Source organism: Eptatretus burgeri, chromosome 5 (genome assembly GCF_056783735.1).
Source record: "Eptatretus burgeri isolate ZD-2024b chromosome 5, Ebu_testis_v1, whole genome shotgun sequence".
Classification (NCBI taxonomy): domain Eukaryota; kingdom Metazoa; phylum Chordata; class Myxini; order Myxiniformes; family Myxinidae; genus Eptatretus; species Eptatretus burgeri.
In genome coordinates, this window is record NC_140965.1 from 1,196,994 (window position 1) to 1,224,493 (window position 27,500).

The 27,500-nt window shown below is 44.4% G+C and overlaps 1 protein-coding gene and 1 long non-coding RNA gene across 4 annotated transcripts in view; one reads left to right on the forward strand and one right to left on the reverse strand.

Moving 5' to 3' along the window:
- LOC147025687 (homeobox protein aristaless-like 4) overlaps window positions 1-27,500 on the reverse strand; it is a 70,313-nt gene that overhangs the window by 37,041 nt on the left and 5,772 nt on the right. For 2 of the 3 annotated variants that reach the window (XM_085880366.1, XM_085880367.1), the window contains exon 3: window positions 13,337-13,465. The exons of the other annotated variant lie outside the window; for it this stretch is intronic. In XM_085880366.1, the coding sequence (XP_085736492.1) occupies window positions 13,337-13,465 (129 nt within the window). The remainder of the gene's footprint in view (window positions 1-13,336; window positions 13,466-27,500) is intronic. 3 annotated transcript variants of the gene reach the window in all.
- Window positions 23,098-27,500, forward strand: part of LOC147025688 (uncharacterized) — a 24,742-nt gene continuing 20,339 nt past the window's right edge. The window contains exon 1 of the long non-coding RNA XR_015057974.1: window positions 23,098-24,700. This is a non-coding gene — a long non-coding RNA (uncharacterized LOC147025688). The remainder of the gene's footprint in view (window positions 24,701-27,500) is intronic.

The following is a 27,500-nucleotide window of genomic DNA, read 5'->3' on the forward strand; positions in this document are numbered from 1 at the left end:
GTCACCAAGAGGGTGGCCAGGTCGCCTACTCGGTCTCTCAGAGCCCCTTTGATCATCCCGGCTCCGATCAGTTATAAAGGCTCACGAGCCCGGTTCTTTCTTTCTGGGGTTTTGCATGAAAGTCTGTAGTGCCTTGTCCATAAGTAACAAACTGATGAAGTGCATGTACATAATAAATAGACATCGGCTGTAGGTTTTTGCTCGTGTCTTGTCCCCATCCCCCATTCACTGCTTATGTGCATCGAAAATAAATACCCCCATTGTTTGAATGTCACCTGCTCGTTGCGTCCCTTCCTCCATTGACTGCCATAATTGCGTTCGGGATATTTGCTGGCTGATTATAAGCCGATAAAACGTACATCTGGTCCGACGGGACTTGGCGATATAAAACCGCTCAGCAATTGCATACGGAATGAGCTGCTTAAGCGGCTCGTTTTCGTGCAGGTCCCATTGAGGTATAAACTCCCGGCATTTTTGTCCGCGCGAATAATTAGGTACATCGACAATTCAGCGATCGACCCTGTAGCGCGTGGACAGAAGAGTTGGCTGGTTTATGGTGTGTTAAAAACACCCATAGCTGGGTTTTGGTGTTGATCCAGAAGCTGCGACTTGATTGCCACGTTAGGTGGGCGCGCACGGCCGCAATCGGGCTAAAGGCGGTCGTCCGTATGCCGGAGTGGCGAAAATCTACAACAATATGTGTGTGTGTGTGTGTGTGTATGTACACACACACATATAGATATACATATGTAGATATATATATATATATATATATATATATATATATATATATATATATATATATATACACATATATAGATATACATATATATATATATATATATATATATATATATATATATATATATATATATATATATTTACACACACACACATATACACACACACACCGGGCGTAGTGGCGTGCGCCTGTAATCTGGCTACTCAGAGGCTTGGGTTGGAGGATCGCTTGAGGACGGGAGCTCTGCGCTGGGCCGCGCTATGAGAGGGTGTCTGGCAGCCCGGAATCATGGCGAAACCCAACCCTTATCCCTGTGTCGTAAGAGGTGACCAGGGTTGCGTCAGTAAGGGCATCCGGCGTAAAACCTGTGCCAAATCAGTATGCGGATCATAACGGATGATCTGCTGTGGCGACCCCTAACGGGAGCAGCCGAAAGACGAACAACAACAACATATACACATATACATATACATATATACACACACACACACACACACACACACACACACACACACACACACACACACACACACACACACACACACACACACACACACACACACACACACACACACACACACACACACACACACACACACACACACACACACTGGTTAATTATGTACCCATAACTGTGATTGTTGAGGACACCAGATCAAGTCCCATCACAGCTATTGCTGCAGGATCTGGGAAGAACAAGTGCCATCTGCCACATGGGCACATTGTCTTTCACCCCATCAATCACAACCAAGAAGCATCACAATTATTTTTAGCCATTGGGAATTGTATGAAGATGATTAGGTTGTCTAACATGAGCGAATGCCTTAGACGTCATGACTGCAGCTCCAGAAAGGCGTCTTGCCAGTACAAAAATGCCAAGACCAAATGCCGTCACCAGGCACATGAATAGCAAAGCTGCTAACTAGTTTCGCCCTTTTGGGGGCTCGTCGGGGCAATACATCATTTTCCCATCCACTTCGTGACTTTGAAGCTTTATGAAAGCCCTAAAAGTCACTAAAACCGCCAGGCTTAAAAGTCACTGTTGTTTCGCGGGCATGTGACAGTTTATAGTTGTGTGGAGATTCAAACGTAGACGAGACAGCCCAAGGCGAGTTCACAAACCTTAAAACTATCCTTCTATCCTTTTGAACTTTTTTAAACTGCACCTTCTGAACTTCTCACAATTAAATAATCTTGTAGCCAGACCAGTGATGGGCGCTGCAGTACCCTTCACTTTGTGCAGAGTAAAACAGTCGTTATTAAGGGATGTGTCCTCGTCTCAAAGCTCAGGAAAGTGTGTCCACATCAGCTTCACGTGGTTTCTTTTTGACATCTTTCGATTTCAAAGAATGAAGGTGATTTGGTTTGCTTTGGATTTGTTTGAATTGTTTTCTCTCGCATTGTGAACCAGCTCGCACTTTCCCTCCACAACAAAGAAGTTGCTTGAAAGCAAATTTGACTCGTCAGGAAGTAAAGGCCTCGGTGCATCATGAACATTTCTTCAACTTTTTTGTCCCCCTTCACAAAGTGTACAACTTTCAGCCAACTTTTATTTGTGCAACTTTGTGCATACATTTAGCAACTTAATGACTGTATCACATCAATTTCATCACCCATGTGATGTATCACCCATCGGGCTCATTTGCTGAGACTGCAGGTTGGACAGAAAACCGAACAATGCAACATGCAGCTCCCCACATGTATTTGCAACTTTGTGTTGTGCAATAATAAGTTGCATAGTGTGTGTGTGTGTGTGTGTGTGTGTGTGTGTGTGTGTGTGTGTGTGTGTGTGTGTGTGTGTGTGTGTGTGTGTGTGTGTGTGTGTGTGTGTGTGTGTGTGTGTGTGTGTGTGTGTGTGTGTGTGTGTGTGTGTGTGTGTGTGCACAGGCCTTCAACCAACATATTATGGATTGATGTCCCACCACAGTCCCTTTTCATTTTTGCGCACAAATCCGAGTCAATACTTCCATTAGTAATGATCCTTTAAAAATGAGAAACGAAAGAGGCCATTGAATGATAAAGGACATGCAGCTGGGGGAGGGTGCTGGTGTTTTAGGATAATAAAAGACAGCCCCGTACCAAGCTTCAGGTTCGTAAGGGTATGGGTTGTGAGAGAACTGGGGAAGCAAGGGAAAGAAGGTTTGAAGGTAGAAAAGGAGAAAGAGATGGAAATATTGGGGGGGGGGCTGTATGGAGCGCAAGAAAAAAGTGGGCCAGAGCGGGGAGTGGGATGATCAAATATTTCTGCCACATTTGGATTCGTAATAAATAGATGGCCCCAACATATGGCTGAACTTGCAAGAACGCTAACCTGAAACACATGAACTGTTCATGAAGTAACATATAGGAGCCATCAGAAGTTGTGCCACCACCATGTTACCCTCCTCTCAAGCCATCACTTGAAGACTCTTCAGTCGTTATCCTGTCTTACTGTTCATATAAGACTACCAAAAGTAAATATGAAGTAAAAATAAAATGTCAGCATGCAACAAAGTTCCATCATGATGGTAAATAGACCATCCATTTATTATGTACCAGCAAATACACATTCTTTGACAGTCCTTCCTCTCGTTGACCTCCGGAGAGTTGTATGGTGGGGAGGGGGTTTGGCAGGAGGATAATGTGAGGGAGGCGGAGGCAGCACGAAGTGCAAGGGGAAGTAATCAAGAGGGGAGGGGGAAGGCAGTGTGAGGATGGGGAGGAATGGAAAGGCAGTATGAGGCGAAGGAAGGGCAAGGAAGGGCGAGGGTGGGGGAGGAAGGGCGAGGGTGGGGGAGGAAGGGCGAGGGTGGGGGAGGAATGGAAAGGCAGCATGAGGCGAGGGAAGGGGGAGGAAGTGCGAGGGTGGGGAGGAAGTGCGAGGGTGGGGGAGGGAGCGCGAGGGTGAGGGAGGAATGGAAAGGCAGCATGAGGCGAGGGGAGGGGAGGAAGTGCGAGGGTGGGGGAGGGAGCGCGAGGGTGGGGGAGGGAGCGCGAGGGTGGGGGAGGGAGCACGAGGGTGGGGGAGGAAGCGTGAGGATGGGGGAGGAAGCACGAGGGTGGGGGAGAAAGCACGAGGGTGGGGGAGTAAGCACGAGGGTGGGGGAGGATGCGCGAGGGTAGCCAGAGGCAGCTCAAAGGGAGGGGAAGACAACGCGAGGGGAGAGGGAGGCAGCTTAAGAGGGTGGGGGGAGCCAATGTAAGGGGAATGGAATGCAGCGTATGAGGTCATTGCCGGAGAGATAAAACACACCCAAACAGCAACTTTTTATTTTTAACCACCATGTTCTATGTAAAACTGGGCAGGAGTATTGAGAAATTAAACCCCCTGATATGTACCTGGCAAACGCCTGCATGTGTGCGTGCGTGCCCCAACCCATAATTGTTCCTTGAACCTGCTCACATGCAGGCACGCACAAACCCCACCATGTCCGACCTCTGTGTGTTCTGTCTATGTACCTCTGTTTTCAGCTACTACCGACTACTAATACATTGCAGAAACTATGAATGTATTTATATTAATATTTTGTCATGAAAGTAGATCGCACAAAACAGGAAAAAGTAAACTGCTTCGATAATTACCGAATAAAGGACCCCTGTCCACTCTATCATCATGGATTGTAAAAGGTGAGACAGCACGGTGTTGCACATTCCTTCATCTTTTCTGTACTAAATATAATTTCCTGGACAGTAGGAAAAGTTAAGTTCAATGCTTTTGCTTAAGTAAATACATTTAGTTGAAATAAACAAGGACAAATGTGTCCAAGAGCCACGTCCTAAAGGTTTTGTCTTCACCAGAAGAAGAACAAGAAGAGGAAGAAAAATTTAAATTAAAAAAAAAAACAACAACAACAACAACAACTTCCGATATTTCGTCACGTGCAGTCACGTCACGTCCGTCATGGACGATCTTCGTTCATGACGAGAAAATAGTGTATTTACGAAATTACAATATATTAAATGGAATAATCTTTATATAGTAACATGAACTTTTCGAAACTTAAAAGCAAATGTCCGAATATATTTTAAAGTTGATGATAGACGCTCTCAAAAGGCACCCTCAATGCGAGGATGTGTACAGGTGTTTAGTATTTAAGGAGATCCGGATCCTGTATATAAAAGAGCCGAGTCCAAAAGGTTTTGTCTGAAGAAGAAGAAGAAGAAGAAGAAGAAGAAGAAGAAGAAGAAGAAGAACGCCGAGCTCTCTTCGAGCAGCATTCACTAAGCGAGACGCTGCTAAAAAGAAATCACTAATTTGTTTAAATTTTAAGATTTCACTCCAGATTTCGACACTTATTGAGTCCATTAGATGCGATTTTCAAATATAATATTTCGATTTATATACTTTAATTAGTCCGTGAGAGTAGGTCGTGTTTTCAAAGCAAGGCGTGTTTGAACAGGCCGAACAAAATGGCAATTTTTAGACCCCAGTAGCAGGCTAACAGAGGGCGGACCAATGATAATGCCTTGATGAAGGATATAATTAAATAATGCTGTTAATTGTCATCAAAGGTGTGTTTTAATTAACCCTAACACTCAATTTTCACTCTTGCATTTCCTTGGGGATCCCTCAGTATGCATGCGAAGTTTCAGGCTGTGAGGTTTCATGGTTTTGGAGTTATGGAGGACACACACACTGACACACACACACACACACACACACACACACACACACACACACACACACACACACACACACACACACACACACACACACACTTATTTATTAGTATAGAAGTAAATACGAAAGGTTTTCTTGTGGTAGGCCAAAGGGTATTGCGTCACTATTGGTCAAATTGGAAGGACTTATCGAACTTGTATTGCTTTCAGGAAAAATGGAAATCCAATTCCGACCAATGAATATGAAAATGAGGAACCAATCGTGTTATTGGTATATGTAACATCACCAGGTCGAACAAGCTTTATCTGCTGTTTTTAGTCTCGCCCCAAAGGGGATGTGAGACTATTTCATTGCAATGCCCGTGTGTGTCCGTCTGTCCGTCCGTCCGTCCATCTATATATTTTCACTCTAAAAATGGATTTCTATGCAACCGCTTCTGCAATTGATGCAAAACTTGAAACATAAGACGGACTCCCAATGGAGACTGTTTCTTTGCTAACTCTGATGTCATCGGTCACATTGAATGGCAGCCATATTGGATAAAAGGAAAAAATTTGGACAAGATTTTCTCCAAAACCACTCAACGAAAAAAATTGAAACTTTGCAGACGTCATCAACTTTCCATGGGTTCGTAACAATGATGTTATCAGTGAAGTGGTGTTCCTGCCATAATTGGTTGAATTGAAATCCTTTTCCAAAAAATCTGAAACTTCATATATCTGATCTATGACTCAATGTGCATGAGGAATTAAACTTATGATGTCATCGGTCACACAGTATGGCAGCCATATTGGAATAAAGGAAAAAATGGACATAATTTTCTCGAAAACCGCTCAACGAAAAAAATTTAACTTGGCATGTGTCAACTCACCATGGGGTATATAGGGTGATAAGGATGACATCATCAGTAATGTATTGGTTGAATTGAAAGTGGTATTCCAGCCATTACTAGTTACCTATACGAGTGGACAGCATAGAACAGATCTGGATTTGGTGGTGCTAAGGAAGCAACAGTTGTAGAGGGTTAAGGATTGTGAGGCAGTGGCAGGAGAGCATGTTACCACCCAGCACAAGCCTGTGTTGTTTTGTGGTAGGGATGAAGAAAAGGAGGGAGGTTAAGGGCAGAGATCAGAAGATTATTAGGTGGGGGAAGTGTCAGGGAAACGTTGGCATTGAGTACAAGGAGGGTGAGGGCCAGGTGTGAGCAACTTAGGGAAGAAGCGGAAGGTTCGGATGAGGAGCGGAATAAGTCAGGAAAGGCGTTTAGGGGAACTACAGAAGTTTTGTGTGGAAGGATGTCAGGAAAGGGTGCACCCTTAAGGGATAGAAACCAGGTATGGTTGACAGAAGAGGTAACAAAGGCATTTGGTGAAAAGAAGGAGGTTTGGAAGAGGATAGAGATGATCAAGGACAGAGGGAGGTTGCCGGATGCAGGGTTGCCGCACCTATATGGGCAGAAGAAGAAAGCAGCAAAGAGAGCTGTGGATAAGGTGAGGAATTATATGGAAGAGGAGGTGTGTAAAGTTGGAAGAGGATGGTGGGAGGAAGATTATATATAAATTGGCTCATGACATTGGGATGAGGATGGTAAGGACAGGGGTGGGAAGCTCCTGACAGAGAGGGAGGTAGTATTGAAGGTGCGGGAAGGATATTTTGGGGAGCTGTTGAACCAGAGAGGGGGGCTACAGTTAGCTGAAGCAACCATGTTCTGTAGAGGGGAAAATGGAGCTGGTGGAGATCATGGAGGAGGGAGTGCAAACGGCATTGAAAAGATTGAAGAAGGGAAGAGTGCCAATCATTTATGAGGTGTGTACAGAGATGATAATTGCAGTGGGAGAAGTTGGAGTCATTTGAATGAAAAGGCTGTTGAATGTATGTATGAAAGAGGGTTCAATTCTGAAGGATTGGAGGACAGGGTTTATTTTGCTGATATGGAAGGGGAAGGGCGATGTTCAAGATCCAGGGAAGTACTGGGGCATTATGCTCCCAAGTATTGTCATAAATGTGTTGGAGAGGATTCTGGCTTGGGGGGGGGGGGTGATAATGAAGAGTATGGACGTAGAGATTGAAGAAGAGCAGCAGAGGCTGAGAAAGGGTACAGGGATGATGGATGGGATGTTCATGCTGAGACAGCTGGTGGAAAAGCAATTGGAGGTGCAAGGTGAAATGGCTTTGGGACCTGGAGAACACCTCTGACACTGTCCCGAGAGAGATGGTGATGGTGACACTGAGATGTACGGGACTGCTGGAAGCAGAAGTTCGGTTGGTGGAAGGGATGTACAAGGGAGTGAAGGGAAGAGTTGTGGTTGATCCTGGGATGTCTGAGGAGTTCAGTGTGAACATCCGTTTGAGGCAGGAAAGCTCTCTCAGCCCGCTCATGTTTATCATGGTGATGCAGCTGGTAAGCAGAAAAGCGAGCTTGAGGGATAGCATGGGGAGGATGTTGTACGCAGACAATCTGGCTGTTGTGGTGGAGAATGGGTGGGAGATGCAGGAAGTACTGGGGGAGTGGAATAGTCTTGGTAAATTTTCCAAAAATCAACTTTCCGAAGGCAAATGGTGTTAATTTGTGGCATACAAGCTATTTAGGGGTATTGGGTGGTGCTGAACTCAAATCTGATGTATGCACAGCTCAAAAATGGCCGATAATGCCTTAAAATTGAGAAATCCAAGATGGCCGACAACAACGGGCTGAAATGTATTTATGTTCATATATTTTTGACTAAACAAGGTAGAAACTTGAATGAAATGTGCTTTTGTAGGTTTTCATATATGTGGAATCCAATGCCATATTCAGTTTTGATATAAAATGTGGAGAAACTGATTGAAGATGAATAATTCGTCCACCAGATAAGATCCACAAGCCCCATCCCTCTCCCTCCCCACCAGGAACACAGACCGCCCATTTTTTAAAGCCCAGAGGCACTACGTATGATTTAAATGTTAGCAGGAAACATATAAGTGGGATGCAATACCCATTTTGGCTGAGCAAAGTAAGCTACCCCCAAATAACACTGACGCGCTTCGACGTAAACCAACATTTGACAAGCAATTTGTTTATTTGTAACATGAGAACAATGACAAGAATTTTAGATTTAATCGTGCATGAATTGCATGAGTTTATCATATTTGCTGTCAGAGCGTTATATACAGTTCTTCATTGTGTGTACAGGTAGATGTGCACACATGAACTTATTCCCGGTCGTCATGAGTGTTCCGGCAGTTGTCGCCAAGTTTCCTGCAGTTGCATGCCTCAATGCATTTCATGCGAATTTTCCTGCAGCTGCAGCGTTGGCTGAGGCACCCCTTCGTACAACCACATGAGGTGATATCCCTGCATGCTTTCGGGATAGGTGGCAGAGAGAGTAGCCGTGGCACTGACTGTCCAGGTGCATCCATCCCATTTCTGTCTCTGGAGGAAGAGCAGGATATGGTGAGTGTGCTTGGTTCCAGACACTTGCTTGATAGTGTGAACGCATGATGTGAAACTTTGCTGCATCTGAGGTTGGTGGCAGAGTCTTTTGTGCACGACCGATACAAAACAACTTGACTCGTGCTTTGTTGCATGTATCGACCTCGGGCACGCCATATATTTTACAGATAAATTTCTCTGTTGGTATAGCTATGTTTTCGGTGAGAGTGCCCTTGCCTCGGCCAATCAGATCAGTATGATGTTGCTGGAACACCTGCCAGGCTGTTTTCTTTCCGTGGCAACTGAACTGAGACACACTATCACAGCCGGTTACGGCATGGAAGGCAAGTAGTTTGTCCACTTGACCAGAAGATAGCAACATGCGAATTTCATGTACTGGGAAATACTTTGGAGCCTTCGACGTCCCAGCTTTCATGTAGAGACGTGTACATTCCATTCTGTCATAGCGTGCTTGAAGTAGAAGAAGCACGTCTGTATCACGTACTGACACAACTATCGTTTCCATATTAGCATGGATGCAGTGTAAAATCAGCTTCTTCGTGGTCAGCCCTCAGAGAGGAGACTTCGAGATCTGGATCAGATGACTTGACAGTGGTCGCTTCGGCGAACCCCCCTGCTACTAGAACCACTGGTCCATCTCTCAAGGTGTGTTCAATCAGATGGTTTGAAAGTAGTAAACCGAGATCTGCTTTATTTTCCTCGAGTGCCATAAAGCTAGACCAGTATGATGGGAGAGAAACTGATGGCTCGTTGTCTATCTGACGACATACCGGTCGGTGGTGCTGCTTGCGTTTGGTCCTGGTACCTGCTTTGATTGATTCGCCTTGATACCTGTCGAAGACTACGTCTATCCTCTGGTATTTTGCTCCCATCTTGAACACATTGTTAGCAAATGTGTTGGCATAGTCACCAAACGTTCTAATGTCAGGCAGCTTTCCAAGTGCCATCACGAGTGCTTGGCCGTCAATGAGCAGGCAGCTGGGTTCATCAAGTGTAACATTTGCAGGAGTTTTGACTTGTTGCGTCAGTATGTTTGCTCACACATACTTGTTGGTGGAATTTCGACTACCACTAGTTGTGGCCAAAGATAGTGGGACGGTCATGAGTTCATGCTTGAGGATGTTTTCTAGGTTTACCTTGCGCCCTGCTCTATAAGCTGTTATGAGCCTTTGTAGAATGTTCCTGTCCACTTTGATAGTAGTTTGCTTGCCCTTGGAAAGTTGCACGACTTCATACAAAGAGGCATATGTCTTGGCCTTATTCTTTTTAATGGGTGATTTTAGATGCAGGTGCTGGTTATGATCTGGAGGTTCACACAGACGTTTGTCCACGAAGACTTTCATTTGCACCTGTCCAAGGTGTTCTGTACCAAGCAGAGATTCTTGAATCACAGGGGTGACCACATCCTTGTTGATTATGTTCTTCAATGTGTCACCGCCATCTTGAAACACGCCATGATGTATCAACGATACAACTATGCTGCCTTCATCAGAGTCGTCTTTCTTCATCCTACTTTTCATGCACTCATTGTGTGTGTACTCATCGTCTTCATCGTCCATTGGCAGTCCCAGCATTGCTGTTGTCTGAGAAGCTATGACCATTCTCAGATTATATAACAATGTCCATCTACTGAGTGCGGATGCTATTCTGGTGATACCTAATAAACCTCCACTCATCTTTCCTGTAGCGTTTAGCCATTCCATACTTTGGTCCGCCGAAACCTGATTAAAGCGTCGATCAGTGCGTCTTACTAGGAAGTTGCCTTCCTGAAACTCAAGGAGGACTTCTGGTGGGAGAACCGACATCTCAGCCAGGTATACAGTACCCCATCTGGTGTAGTTTTCGTGATCGTACCTGAAGAAGAATGGCAGCATACGTTTGAACGCATATAGGTGGAGATCCCATGATCCATCACGTTGCGCTCTTGTGAAGCAGAGTAGGATGCTGACCATAGTCATATAGTCCCACTAGAATTCAGCATTCAGGTCATCAACTGCAAGAGCTGCCGGGAACTCTTTCATGGGCTGCTGAAATCTGTCGGTAGTCAGTTTGTCGACCATCTGTGCAATGTGATTGGCGTCTAGCTCACAGCTAACGGCTTAGCAAACAAGAAGTGGACGGTCCACAGGGAGCCCGCCTGTGGGGTTGTGAGCCCTCACATATTATTATTATTATTATTATTATTATTATTATTATTATATTATTAGTATTTGGATTATATTACATTGGATATATCTGCAATGAGAAAAAACTGCAAACTGAGTAAATTATTCCTGAAAACATAGGATCAACCTGCTTGTGGATCTTATCTGATCAACGTATTATTCATCTTCAATCAGTTTCTTCACTTTTTATATCAAAACTGAATATGGCATTGGATTCCCCATATATGAAAACCTACAAAAGCACATTTCATTCAAGTTTCTACCTTGTTTAGTCAAAAATATATGAACATAAATACATTTCAGCCCGTTGTTGTCGGCCATCTTGGATTTCTCAATTTTGAGCTGTGCATACATAAAATTTGAGTTCAGAACCCCTCAATACCCCTAAATAGCTTGTATTGCATAAATTAACACCATTTGCCTTCAGCACCTTAAATAGACACATTTTCACAGATTTTGCCTCGTCTAGAAGGAGACATTTGGGAAACATGGGTTAAAGATGAGTATGGAGAGAACTGAGGTGATGTAGGTCAGGCAGCAGAGAAAATAAATTTATATCGGGTTAGAGGGGAAGGAGTTCAGACAGGGAAATAGGTTTGAGTATCTTGGGGGAACAATGACCGGGGATGTTAAGTCAGAGGCAGAGGTGCGGAGGAGGATTCAGATTGGTGTGAATGTGTGGAGGAGAGTGGAAGGATTAATGGCAGACAGAAGGATATCAAGGAAATTGAACGGGAAGGTTCTGATGTCGTGTGTAACGCTGGCCTACCTTTCCAGTCTGAAGACGGTGGCGTTGACAGAAAAACAACAGCAGAGGCTGCAGGTTTGCGAGAACAACTTGGTCAAGAGGATTGCAAGAGTGAAGAGGGTGGATAGAAGGAGGATGGATGAACTGAGGGAGGAGATTGGTGTGCAGATGAGCTTGACGTGGAGATTGGTGAAATGCCGGCTGAGATGGGCTGGACACTTGGTGCGGATGGGAGAAGAGAGAATAACAAGAGAGCGGATAGGTTGAGGGAGTAAGGTAGGATGAAAAGAGGTGGACCACCGTTGAGATAGGAAGATTGTGTGAGGAGGGATATCAGTAAGGTAGGGGTGTGTAGAGAGTGGAGAGTTGGCTGAGGACAGAGGGAAGTGGAGGAGTATTGTGGTCGAGGCAGGGTGTAAGCTTGGTGCCACTGGACCTCACCCCTTATAAAGGGAAGAGGAAGATGAGGAGGAGAAGGAGGAGAAATCCTTATCCGATAAATCTGAAACTTCTTATATTTGACCTATGACCCGATGTGAGTGAAGAATTAAATTGATGACGTTCATAACTCGTACCAAGAAACTATGTGAAATAATCGGGTGCATGGATGTTGCAGATATCGGGGCCATAATAGTTGCGTGTGAAAGTGAAAAATTAGAAAATTAAATATTTGATCTCGTGATTCAGTTTGAGATTTTTCTTCCCCTTTGATTTAAAATTAATTGGTCGTTTTCTTTTTTTTTTTTGAATGTCAGGCCACGAACTTTACCTTAAATTGCTTTTCCACCTAACACAAGCTCCAATGAGTGGTCAAAAGGTTCTGAGCGAGGTATACAATGGTCCAGAATATGCCGTTTTTATTGTCCGATGTATATAATCGGTGTTTCGTTCGTTTTGCAACGAATTACATCCTCATCCATATTGGAAGAGTTGGTTGCTTGGACCATCGTTGGCATCTCGTTGGGAGAACCCTTTGAACAGTCCTCAAACTCGATGGGGGTGGGGAATCAAATCCAGGAAACGGATCGTCACCTGCATCATGAGACACGGGAAGCACAACAAGTCGCTGTGCTCCACACGGAGCTGTAACGATGCCGACACAGACCCACAATGTCGTCCATCATTTATTCTTTTTATTTTTATTTTTTGAAAGTATTTGGGCCGAGTCTTTCATGAACCTGCTGGCCAGGTCTGAGGTTGAACTGGAGTCGATTTGCGCAGCAACTCAATTTTATTCCGACAATAACTCGCGAACTCCGCACAGAAGACACCAGAGGAAGGTTGGCGTCCATCAGCTAATGTCAGCAAATGGAACACCCAGTTTTAACGTCCATCCAATGGCCAACACAGTTCACGGTACAATACCCTGCGTGTGAAGCACAAATCCAACAGTTTACAGTCGGGTCAGAAATCAAACGCAGACATTGACAACTAAAAGGTAACACCATCGTGTGGGACCTGAAGGACATTATGTGTAGTACGAGTACATTGGGAAATCTTGTGGGGATGGGGGACGGCGGTGAGTTCACAGACACGGGCCCCCTTTTGGTGGTGGTCCACGGTAATACACTGTGCACATATATCACACGGACATTCATCATGATGTATATGGAGCGTTGTGCTACACAGTGCCAGGCGTGTGACCCACCTGTGCATAGGTGTCCCCTCGCGGTAGAAGCGGCACGTCGTACGCACTTGCGAAATGCTGACGAACCTGCTGCATATGCCCAAAACGCTCTCGTTTTCGCCATTTGGCTCTCCTGTTCTGGAACCAAACCTGTGGTGGGGATCATACGGTATGAGGGGTGGGGGAAGGATTTTGACATGGGATCGACACTTGTCGAAGCACTAGCTACCCATTCGTTACACCTTAACGAGGAGGTACGGTTACGAGGCACGAGCAGAACCCAACCTCGATACGTCGTTTACACAAGCTCTGTTTTTCACGGTTAACACTTTAATCATCTCGTCCACCATCATTTACGGGATAGCACAGGTAAGGGAGAGCGAGGGGACCGCGATCAGAGAAGCCCGTGTGAGAAGCGTGAACACAGCTCGTCCGGTTCGAAAATGCATCGAAACGTCAATCATTCGGTTACTTGATGCCACGAAAAGCAAACTTGGCGCAGCAGCGACCCGGACCGAGCCTCAGGCACATCAGGCTCCATGGGTCCTGGTCATGTAGTGCGAGGGCACGGGGTGCCTGTGGATCCAGAGAAAGCAAACAGTCCCGTATCGCGATCGAAACGATCCGGTTACCCATTAAAACGGGACTCTGACCGGGCACCGCGCCGCTCACTGTGCATGTTTTGTGATTTCTGCGCAATGGGGAAGAAATAACGTTCCGCGAGGACCGAGTGAGCGTTTGAACCCGGTTTGTAATGGACGTGAAACCGCTGAACTCGCGTCCCAACGTCGGGAACTACAGGAAAAAGAAGATTCCGCAGCTCCGGAGGTGATTAACATTTTTGGGACTCTGGACACCAAATATATTTTGGCCCAAAATGGCCAAAACAAACAGACAATTCTGTGCTGATTTTGTCCAGCGGCAAGGGAGCTTGCGTACAAGAGTTTGAATATTTTACGGGAATATATTTGGACAACGGGACTTCTTGTTTCGCTCAGTGAGAATCCAAGCGGCTCGGACATGGAGGAATCATTTGTTAATCGAAACGATAATTCGGCTTAAGAGTTTCAATTGAAAAAAAGGAACAATATTGGTCGATAAACACAAAACGAACCGTGGCCACGATCACTCATTGGATTTTCATAGATATACACAAAATGAACCTTGGTCACGGTCACTCATTGGCTTTTGGTTGATATACACAAAACAAATCGTGGCCACGGTCACTCATTGGCTTTTCATAGATTTACACAAAAGAAATCGTGGCCACGATCACTCATTGACTTTAGGTCGATGTACACAAAACTAACTTTGGTCATGGTCACTCATTGGTTTTTGGTTGATATACACAAAACAAATCGTGGCCATGGTCACTCATTTGCTTTTCATAAATATACACAAAATGAACCGTGGCCACGGTCACTCATTGGCTTTTCATAGATATACACAAAATGAACCGTGGCCACGGTCACTCATTGGCTTTTCATAGATATACACAAAACAAATCGTGGCCACGGTCACTCATTGACTTTAGGTCGATGTACACAAAACTAACCTTGATCACAGTCACTCATTGGCTTTTGGTCGATGTACACAAAACGAACCATGGCCATGATCACTCATTGGCTTTTCATAGATTTACACAAAACGAATCATGTCCATGGTCACTCATTGGCTTTTCATAGATAAACACAAAACTAACCTTGATCACGGTCACTCATTGACTTTTGGTCGATGTACACAAAACTAACCTTGGTCACTGTCACTCATTGGCTTTTGGTCGATCTCCACAAAACTAACCTTGGTCACCCTCAGTCATTGACTTTTGGTCGATACACACAAAACAAATCGTGGCCACGATCACTCATTGGCTTTTCATAGATATACACAAAATGAACCGTGGCCATGGTCACTCGTTGACTTTTGGTCGATATACACAAAACGAACCATGGCCATGGTCACTCATTGGCTTTGGTTGATATACACAAAACTAAACTTGGTCACGGTCACTCATTGGCTTTTGGTCGATCTCCACAAAACTAACCTTGGTCACCGTTAGTCATTGACTTTTGGTTGATACACACAAAACAAATCGTGGCCACGGTCACTCATTGGCTTTTGGTTGATATATACAAAACAAACCGTGGCCACTGTCACTCATTGGCTTTTGCTTGATATGTACAAAACGAACCATGGCCATGGTCACTGATTGGCTTTTGGTTGATGTACACAAAATGAACCGTGGCCATGGTCACTCATTGGCTTTTGTTCGATAAACACAAAACGAACCGTGGCCACGGTCACTCATTGACTTTTGTTAGATATACACAAAACAAACCGTGGTCACGATAAATCATTGGCTTTTGGTTGATGTACACAAAACGAACCGTGGCCACGGTCACTCATTGACTTTTGTTAGATATACACAAAACAAACCGTGGTCACGATCACTCATTGGCTTTTGTTCGATATACACAAAACAAACCGTGGTCATGATCACTCATTGGCTTTTGGTTGATATACACAAAACGAACCGTGGCCACTGTCACTCATTGGCTTTTGTTCGATATACACAAAACAAACCGTGGTCACGGTCAATCATTGGCTTTTGGTTGATGAACACAAAACGAACCGTGGCCACTGTCACTCATTGGCTTTTGGCATATCTTCCTTTATTATAAAATAATAAAAGCAAACTTGTCGACTCGTTTTGTGTTTTGTTTGTTCTCTCAAATGTGTGACCAAATATCCATTTATCCTCAAACGTTTGAATCCACAACAATATACTGTATCGGGTCATTCACATCCAAAACGGCATATCAGGGTCAAACTCAAAACGCCAAGTTTAAAAAACATCCGTTTGATTACAGGATTTAAAAATAAAAATAAAATAATAATCATAATAATAACAATTATTTGTATAATTGGTTAATTGCGAAGGTTCATGTCAGCGTCCTGAAGAACGCCATTTACTTATGGCGTCATTGTTGATCAATATTTGCTCTACACAGTTGGCCTATAGGGAACAATACGTGAATGTAGATGAAACCGCAAAGTCCTTCTCCCTCAGGGTTCCATTTTTAAAATTGTACTTTAATGATATTACTACCACTGATTCGAACGGCACTCGGTAGAGCGCATACCACCACCAGGCTGAACAGCTTACATTTGGTATCCCACCGATCGGACGGATCTGGATCGGGACCTGAACCTCCGATGTAATCGGCTTGTTCTTGTCACCTACCCAATTTATCAAACAAATTTCGTCCGAATCCGTCCATAAATTTTTGAGATAATCTGTTCACAAACAGACAGACAGACAGACAGACAGACGTGAAAACATAACCTCCACCCACATTCGGTGTAATAAATAATCATTAAACTTTGCACCAAATGTCCACAATAACTATTGATCTTGAATAGCATGAGGGTTGATCAGTAAGTCTATGGCCGACAACGTACAACCATGATGCAAACAAAGTAAGGTGACTGTTTAGTTCTTATATCGCAACGATGCAATGATTTTATTTAATTTGCCCCCCCCCCCCAAACAAAAAACTTGTATAAGTACGTAACACCAAGGGTTTAAATAAGTCCATCAAGGTAGACTTTTTAAAGAAAGTCCTGAATTACGATGTAATGTGTAATTGTCCGCAGCTATTTAATGTACAATATCGTTGTACACGGTTATCCTGAATGTCGATGTAATGGGTAATTGTCCGCACCTGTTTGATGATGTACAAGAGCGTTGTACACGGTTAGATGTGTCATCATGATCAGAAGCTCCGTTTGACATTAACGAGCGTATTCTCTTTGATGCATGTTCACTTTATGGGTTGGTTTATTGGTCCAAAAAACACAAACTACGATTTTTAGTGTGTGTGTGTGTGTGTGTGTGTGTGTGTGTGTGTGTGTGTGTGTGTGTGTGTGTGTGTGTGTGTGTGTGTGTGTGTGTGTGTGTGTGTGTGTGTGTGTGTGTGTGTGTGTGTGTGTGTGTGTGTGTGTGTGTGTGTGTGTGTGTGTGTGTGTGTGTGTGTGTGTGTGTGTGTGTGTGTGTGTGTGTGTGTGTGTGTGTGTGTGTGTGTGTGTGTGTGTGTGTGTGTGTGTGTGTATATGTGTGTGTGTGTGTGTGTGTGTGTGTATATATGTGTGTGTGTGTGTGTGTGTGTATATATATACGTGTGTGTGTGTGTGTGTGTGTGTGTGTGTGTGTGTGTGTGTGTGTGTGTGTGTGTGTGTGTGTGTGTGTGTGTGTGTGTGTGTGTGTGTGTGTGTGTGTGTATATATATGTGTGTGTGTGTGTGTGTGTGTGTGTGTGTGTGTGTGTGTGTGTGTGTGTGTGTGTGTGTGTGTGTGTGTATATATGTGTGTGTGTGTGTGTGTGTGTGTGTGTGTGTGTGTGTGTGTGTGTGTGTGTGTGTGTGTGTGTGTGTGTGACATCATTTTTCTCAGATAGCTGAACTAAAACTTTCAGACATTCATCAGTGAGAGCCAGGGAGTGCTTTCGGTTCAAAAAAAATTTGAGTATTTTGAAAATTTTTTTTTATTATTTTGCATTTGTATTTGTAATCGCTCTTTTGTCCTCCAACCTTTGTCGTGATGTTACAGGTAATAGTAAATGAACCCTGACCCCATCCCTCAGGTGCAGGGAAGTGGTTTAGGCCCCCACAAAGAAATTGAACAAAAACAAAATTTGATTTCTTCAAAATGGCAACAGGATGAGAACAGCACTGGAAACACCAGGTATCCTTGATCGCATCAGGGAACGCCGGGTATCCCTGGTCGCATCGGGGATTGCCGGGTATCCCTGGTCGCATCGGGGAATGCTGGGTATCCCTGCTCGCACCGGGAACGCCGGGTATCCCTGGTCGCATTGGGCAACGTTGGGTACTGCTGGTCGACATAAGTAAAACTATTTAAAAAATCATAATAATAAAACATCCGGTAATTTCCCTACAGGCGTTTTATATTCATCTTTCATCCCTTCATTGGCACAATGGATGATAAAGACGTTTCCGACACAATCGGTAAGTACTTGCTAAACATGTTAAAGATGGGTACGACACGATCAGTAAGTACTTGGATAGGCCGCAATTTCCACGTTATAGATGTGTACAACACGATCGGTAAGTACTTGGCTCGGCCGCAGTTTCCATGTTAAAGATATGTACAACACGATCGGTAAGTACTTGGATAGGCCGCAATTTCCATGTTAAAGATGTGCACGACACGATCGGTAAGTACATGGCTAACCACGTTAAAGATGTGTACAACACGATCGGTAAGTACTTGGCTTATCACGTTATAGATGTGTACAACACGATCGGTAAGTACTTGGCTCGGCCGCAGTTTCCACGTTATAGATGTGTACAACACGATTAGTAAGTACTTGGACAGGCCGCAGTTTCCATGTTAAAGATGTGCACGACACGATCGGTAAGTACTTGGATAGGCCTCAGTTTCCATGTTAAAGATGTGTACAACACGATCGGTAAGTACTTGGCTCGGCCGCAGTTTCCATGTTAAAGATGTGTACAACACGATTGGTAAGTACTTGGATAGGCCGCAGTTTCCATGTTAAAGATGTGCACGACACGATCGGTAAGTACATGGCTAACCACGTTAAAGATGTGTACAACACGATCGGTAAGTACTTGGCTTATCACGTTATAGATGTGTACAACACGATCGGTAAGTACTTGGATAGGCCGCAATTTCCATGTTAAAGATGTGCACGACACGATCGGTAAGTACATGGCTAACCACGTTAAAGATGTGTACAACACGATCGGTAAGTACTTGGCTTATCACGTTATAGATGTGTACAACACGATCGGTAAGTACTTGGCTTATCACGTTATAGATGTGTACAACACGATCGGTAAGTACTTGGCTCGGCCGCAGTTTCCACGTTATAGATGTGTACAACACGATTAGTAAGTACTTGGACAGGCCGCAGTTTCCATGTTAAAGATGTGCACGACACGATCGGTAAGTACTTGGATAGGCCTCAGTTTCCATGTTAAAGATGTGTACAACACGATCGGTAAGTACTTGGCTCGGCCGCAGTTTCCATGTTAAAGATGTGTACAACACGATCGGTAAGTACTTGGATAGGCCGCAGTTTCCATGTTAAAGATGTGCACGACACGATCGGTAAGTACATGGCTAACCACGTTAAAGATGTGTACAACACGATCGGTAAGTACTTGGCTTATCACGTTATAGATGTGTACAACACGATCGGTAAGTACTTGGCTCGGCCGCAGTTTCCACGTTATAGATGTGTACAACACGATTAGTAAGTACTTGGACAGGCCTCAGTTTCCACGTTATAGATGTGTACAACACGATCGGTAAGTACTTGGCTCGGCCGCAGTTTCCATGTTAAAGATGTGTACAACACGATCGGTAAGTACTTGGATAGGCCGCAGTTTCCATGTTAAAGATGTGTACAACATGATCGGTAAGTACTTGGCTCGCCCTCAGTTTCCACGTTATAGATGTATACAACACGATCGGTAAGTACTTGGCTCGCCCTCAGTTTCCACGTTATAGATGTGTACAACACGATCGGTTAGTACTTGGCTCGCCCTCAGTTTCCACGTTATAGATGTGTACAACACGATCGGTAAGTACTTGGCTCGCCCTCAGTTTCCACGTTATAGATGTGTACAACACGATCGGTAAGTACTTGGCTCGCCCTCAGTTTCCATGTTAAAGATGTGTACAACACGATCGGTAAGTACTTGGCTCGCCCTCAGTTTCCACGTTATAGATGTGCACGACATGATCGGTAAGTACTTGGCTCGGCCGCAGTTTCCATGTTAAAGATGTGCACGACACGATCGGTAAGTACTTGGATAGGCCGCAGTTTCCACGTTATAGATGTGTACAACACGATCGGTAAGTACTTGGCTCGCCCTCAGTTTCCATGTTTAAGATGTGCACGACACGATCAGTAAGTACTTGGCTCGGCCGCAGTTTCCACGTTAAAGATGTGCACGACACGATCGGTAAGTACTTGGATAGGCCGCAGTTTCCACGTTAAAGATGTGCACGACACGATCGGTAAGTACTTGGACAGGCCGCAGTTTCCATGTTAAAGATGTGCACGACACGATCGGTAAGTACTTGGCTCGGCCGCAGTTTCCATGTTAAAGATGTGCACGACACGATCGGTAAGTACTTGGATAGGCCGCAGTTTCCACGTTATAGATGTGTACAACACGATCGGTAAGTACTTGGCTCGCCCTCAGTTTCCATGTTTAAGATGTGCACGACACGATCAGTAAGTACTTGGCTCGGCCGCAGTTTCCACGTTAAAGATGTGCACGACACGATCGGTAAGTACTTGGATAGGCCGCAGTTTCCACGTTAAAGATGTGCACGACACGATCGGTAAGTACTTGGATAGGCCGCAGTTTCCATGTTAAAGACTTGTACAACACGATCGGGAAGTACTTGGATAGGCCGCAGTTTCCACGTTAAAGATGTGCACGACACGATCGGTAAGTACTTGGATAGGCCGCAGTTTCCACGTTAAAGATGTGCACGACACGATCGGTAAGTACTTGGATAGGCCGCAGTTTCCATGTTAAAGACTTGTACAACACGATCGGGAAGTACTTGGATAGGCCGCAGTTTCCACGTTAAAGATGTGCACGACACGATCGGTAAGTACTTGGACAGGCCGCAGTTTCCATGTTAAAGATGTGCACGACACGATCGGTAAGTACTTGGCTCGGCCGCAGTTTCCATGTTAAAGATGTGTACGACACGATCGGTAAGTACTTGGACAGGCCGCAGTTTCCACGTTAAAGATGTGTACGACACGATCGGTAAGTACTTGGACAGGCCGCAGTTTCCATGTTAAAGATGTGCATGACACGATCAGTAAGTACTTGGACAGGCCTCAATTTCCACATTATAGATGTGCACAACACGATCGGTAAGTAATTGGATAGGCCGCAGTTTCCATGTTAAAGATGTGTACGACACGATCGGTAAGTACTTGGACAGGCCTCAGTTTCCATGTTAAAGATGTGCACAACACGATCAGTAAGTACTTGGCTCGGCCGCAGTTTCCATGTTAAAGATGTGTACGACACGATCAGTAAGTACTTGGACAGGCCTCAGTTTCCATGTTAAAGATGTGCACAACACGATCGGTAAGTAATTGGATAGGCCGCAGTTTCCATGTTAAAGATGTGTACGACACGATCGGTAAGTACTTGGACAGGCCTCAGTTTCCATGTTAAAGATGTGCACAACACGATCGGTAAGTAATTGGATAGGCCGCAGTTTCCATGTTAAAGATGTGTACGACACGATCGGTAAGTACTTGGACAGGCCTCAGTTTCCATGTTAAAGATGTGCACAACACGATCAGTAAGTACTTGGATAGGCTGCAGTTTCCATGTTAAAGATGTGTACGACACGATCAGTAAGTACTTGGACAGGCCTCAGTTTCCATGTTAAAGATGTGCACAACACGATCAGTAAGTACTTGGATAGGCCGCAGTTTCCATGTTAAAGATGTGCACAACACGATCAGTAAGTACTTGGACAGGCCTCAGTTTCCATGTTAAAGATGTGCACAACACGATCGGTAAGTACTTGGACAGGCCTCAGTTTCCACATTATAGATGTGCACAACACGATCAGTAAGTACTTGGATAGGCCGCAGTTTCCATGTTAAAGATGTGTACGACACGATCAGTAAGTACTTGGACAGGCCTCAGTTTCCATGTTAAAGATGTGCACAACACGATCGGTAAGTAATTGGATAGGCCGCAGTTTCCATGTTAAAGATGTGTACGACACGATCGGTAAGTACTTGGACAGGCCTCAGTTTCCATGTTAAAGATGTGCACAACACGATCAGTAAGTACTTGGATAGGCTGCAGTTTCCATGTTAAAGATGTGTACGACACGATCAGTAAGTACTTGGACAGGCCTCAGTTTCCATGTTAAAGATGTGCACAACACGATCAGTAAGTACTTGGATAGGCCGCAGTTTCCATGTTAAAGATGTGCACAACACGATCAGTAAGTACTTGGACAGGCCTCAGTTTCCATGTTAAAGATGTGCACAACACGATCGGTAAGTACTTGGACAGGCCTCAGTTTCCACATTATAGATGTGCACAACACGATCGGTAAGTACTTGGATAGGCCGCAGTTTCCATGTTAAAGATGTGCACAACACGATCAGTAAGTACTTGGATAGGCCGCAGTTTCCATGTTAAAGATGTGCACAACACGATCAGTAAGTACTTGGATAGGCCGCAGTTTCCATGTTAAAGATGTGCACAACACGATCAGTAAGTACTTGGACAGGCCGGAGTTTCCATGTTAAAGACTTGTACAACACGATCGGGAAGTACTTGGCTCGGCCGCAGTTTTCACGTCAAAAGTGGATGTCCACATACCTTTTTCTGCATACCCGGTGACCCGACCTTCCTGCCGATAACGGGTTTAATTAACACACAGCAAGTTAACGTTTACTACATACTAAGTAAGCCTACCGCCGTGTTGATAACGGGTTTAATTAACACACAGCAAGTTAATGTTTACTTCATACTAAGTAAGCCTACCGCCGTGTTGATAACGGGTTTAATTAACACACAGCAAGTTAAAGTTTACTACATCCTGAGTGAGCCTACCACCGTGTCGAGAACAGGTTTAATTGACACAACAAATTAACGTTGACTACATACGAAGTGAGCCGACCGTCATTTTGATCACGGGTTTAATTGACACACAGCAAGTTAACGTTTACTACATACTAGGTAAGTCTCCCGTCGTGTCAGTAACGGGTTTAATTAACACACAGCACGTTAACTGCGTACTAGGACAGCCTCCAGTCGTGTCAGTAAGGGGTTTAATTAACACACAGCAAGTTAACGTTTTCTACATACGAGGTGAACTTACCGTCGTGTCGGTAACTGGTTTAATAAACACACAGCAAGTTAACGTTTACTACAAACTGGGTGAGACTCCCGTCGTGTCGGTAACGCATTTAATGAACACACAGCAAGTTAATGTTTACTACATACTTGGTGAGCCGACCGTCGTGTCAGTAACGGGTTTAATTAACACACAGCAAGTTAACGTTTACTCCATACAAGGTGAGCTGTCCATCGTCCTGTTGGTAACGGGTTTACTTGACACACAGAAAGTTAACATTTACTCCATACAAGGTGAGCTGTCCATCGTCGTGTTGGTAACGGGTTTACTTGACACACAGAAAGTTAACATTTACTCCATACAAGGTGAGCTGTCCATCGTCGTGTTGGTAACGGGTTTACTTGACACACAGCAAGTTAACGTTTACTACATACAAGGTGAGCTGAACGTCATGTCGGTAACAGGTTTAATTAACACACAGCAAGTTAATGTTTACTTCATACTAGGTGAGCTGACCGTCGTGTCGGTAACGGGTTTAATTAACACACATCAAGTTAACGTTTGCTTCATACTAGGTGAGCCGACTGTCGTCGTGTCGGTAACGGGTTTAATGAACACACAGCAATTTAACGTTTACCACATACTAGGTGAGCCGACCGTCGTGTCGGTAATGGGTTTAATTAACAAACAGCAAGTTAACATTTACAACATACTAGGTAAGCCTCCAGTCGTGTCAGTAAGGGGTTTAATTAACACACAGCAAGTTAAAGTTTTCTTCATACGAGGTGAATCTACCGTCGTGTCGGTAACTGCTTTAATAAACACACAGCAAGTTAACGTTTACTACAAACTGGTGAGCTGTCCATCGTCGTGTTGGTAACGGGTTTAATTAACACAGCAAGTTACCGTTTACTCCATACTCGGTGAGCTGTCCATCGTCGTGTTGGTAACAGGTTTACTTAACACACAATAAGTTAACGTTTACTACATACTAGGTGAGCTGAACGTCATGTCGGTAACGGGTTTAATTAACACACAGCAAGTTAATATTTACTTCATACTAGGTGAGCTGACCGTCGTGTCGGTAACGGGTTTAATTAACACACAGCAAGTTAACGTTTACTTTTTACTAGGTTAGGGTAAGGGGATGTAAAATATTTCACAAACATATTACATGTCTCTGTTTGAATCTCAATGAGGATGTAAAATGAACTGCAAAACCTCGTCTCCAAAGGCAGTCGCCGACTGGGAATTCTCTATCGTGCAAAGTCCTTCCTCGGCCCATCTGAACTCCTGACCACGTACAAAGTTTTTGTCCGCAGCCTGATGGAGTACTGCTCTCCCCTCTAGGCTGGTGCTCCTGCTTCTCATCTTTCTCGGCTTTACGCTGTGGAAACCAAGGCGTTTCGGATCATTTGCATCTCCCGCAATGAGGCTGAGTCTTTGAGCTTCTCACTCTCTCACTGCAGACAGGTCAGTGGTGTTTCTGTCTTCTACCATCTCCTCTCCAGCCTCGCCCCCCCTGCTGTCTCTGTGATTTGTCCCCACCACGTTTCTGCAGGTCACTCATGGTCCGCCAATAACCACCTTCTGGTAAAACTACCAAAATCACGAATCACTGGTCACCTTCACTCTTTCATTCCTCTTTTTTCCTCCTTCTATGGAACAAACTTCCTCACTGTGTTTAATCCAATTCCTTCCTCCAGGTCTTCAAAACAGCTGTTCACCATCACCTCTTATCATCCCCCTTCCAAATCCTCGATCTTTTCTACCCCCGATAATCCACCCAAGCCCACCTCCTTCAAATTCCCTGCTTTCCTTCCTGAAAGTCCCTGTAATGTCCATCTTGAATACCCCACATTCCCCACCCCATCCCTCTCCCTTCCACAGATCTCTTAATGTCTCTGTTCCCCACTGTTTTGTCCTTCCCTCTCCCACCCCTCTTGCTTCATCCCCCCCGCCCCCCCCTTGCTGTGCGTTTTGTGTTATCTCTCATATGAGCCTCGACAAGGTATACAAAAAAAAGAAAAAACGAAAAGTGGATCTTTTATGTGTTGTTCTTGTTCTTCTTGTTGGTTGTGGTGGTGGTGGTGGTGGTGGTAGTGGTAGTGGTGGTGCTGGAGGTGGTGGTTGTGTTTGCTCATTCCATGTTCTTTAATATATTTTTCTGTTGTTTTGAGAAATATTATTACACACGATGTAATTTTGTTTGCTTGTCCCGTGTCTTTTCTGGGGGTTCCTCCCGTCACACAATAATAAATATAACCCGTGGAACCGTCACATGAAGCTCCCATTGCCGCTACTTCTTGTTCTACATTGGAAAGACGGTTTAAAACAAGATCTTGTCCATTAAACGGACACAAACTTTTGTCCCAAATAAATTAATCACTGTCCTTGTAACGGTACCATTGATTATAATTAAACTACGACAGCAGGAACCGGAAAAGCTGGAGGTCGTAGACATGGATACACCAGTGTGTTTTTGTGTACACATTTTAGTAAATGTGTACACACACACACACACACACACACACACACACACACACACACACACACACACACACACACACACACACACACACACTGGTGTATCACGTTAGTAATGGATGTATGAGTTGTGCTGTTTGTTTGTACGTTTTTTGTTCTCCCTACCTCTTGATGATGATTTTCTTCACATTTATATTCGATCATTGTCCAACACTCACTCACCACTCTATCCCTTTAGTGCTGAAGTGTGTACGGGTTAGTTACGGAGGTTATTATTTCACTATTTGTTGAACCATTCGGTCCAACAGTTACGTCGATACTTCGACATTGTAACCCCAACCCCCCACTATCCCCCACTACCCCTTCATGTTCCTGCTGCAGGACACACTTTCCAAAAGGAAGCAAAACTTGCACAAAACGCACCGTGATGAGTGCACATGGAAACCTGGACAAATTCATTAGCGGTTTGTATGTCCACAGAGAGCTACACGGGCGGACATTCCAGTGGAATTGGGGATGAGGAATGTTCCCATTAATTAGCAAGAGAATGAACGAAGAATGAAGAACGAACCAGTGTTTTGGAAACTGCTCGTGGCTTTCCTTGCCTGGCTCGGTTTGTGCTCCAACGTGCTGAGGAAGCGTCGTTTTCACGTGTCGCCAAACACAGCACAGTGACGAAGGAATATAGTGTGGTGTACGAATATAGTGTGGTGGAGGAATATAGTGTGGCGGAGGAATATAGTGTGATGTACGAATATAGTGTGACGGAGGAATATAGTGTTGTGGAGGAATATAGTGTGACGTACGAATATAGTGTGACGGAGGAATATAGTGTGACGGAGGAATATCGTGTGACGGAGGAATATCGTGTGACGGAGGAATATAGTGTGGCGGAGGAATATAGTGTGATGTACGAATATAGTGTGACGGAGGAATATAGTGACGGAGGAATATAGTGACGGAGGAATATAGTGTGACGGAGGAATATAGTGTGACGGAGGAATATAGTGTGATGGAGGAATATAGTGTGACGTACGAATATAGTGTGACGGAGGAATATAGTGTGATGGAGGAATATAGTGTGACGGAGGAATATAGTGTGACGGAGGAATATAGTGTGGTGGAGGAATATAGTGTGGTGGAGGAATATATAGTTGGCGTACGAATATAGTGTGACGGAGGAATATAGTGTGACGGAGGAATATAGTGTGGCGGAGGAATATAGTGTGGCGGAGGAATATAGTGTGGCAGAGGAATATAGTGTGGCGGAGGAATATAGTGTGACGGAGGAATATAGTGTGGCGGAGGAATATAGTGTGGCGGAGGAATATAGTGTGGTGGAGGAATATAGTGTGGCGTACGAATATAGTGTGACGGAGGAATATAGTGTGACGGAGGAATATAGTGTGACGGAGGAATATAGTGTGGCGGAGGAATATAGTGTGGCGGAGGAATATAGTGTGGCGGAGGAATATAGTGTGGTGGAGGAATATAGTGTGACGGAGGAATATAGTGTGGTGTACGAATATAGTGTGACGGAAGAATATAGTGTGGTGGAGGAATATAGTGTGGTGGAGGAATATAATGTGATGTACGAATATAGTGTGACGGAGGAATATAGTGTGACGTACGAATATAGTGTGGTGGAGGAATATAGTGTGATGTATGAATATAGTGTGACGGAGGAATATAGTGTGACGGAGGAATATAGTGTGACGGAGGAATATAGTTTGACGGAGGAATATAGTGTGACGGAGGAATATAGTGTGACGGAGGAATATAGTGT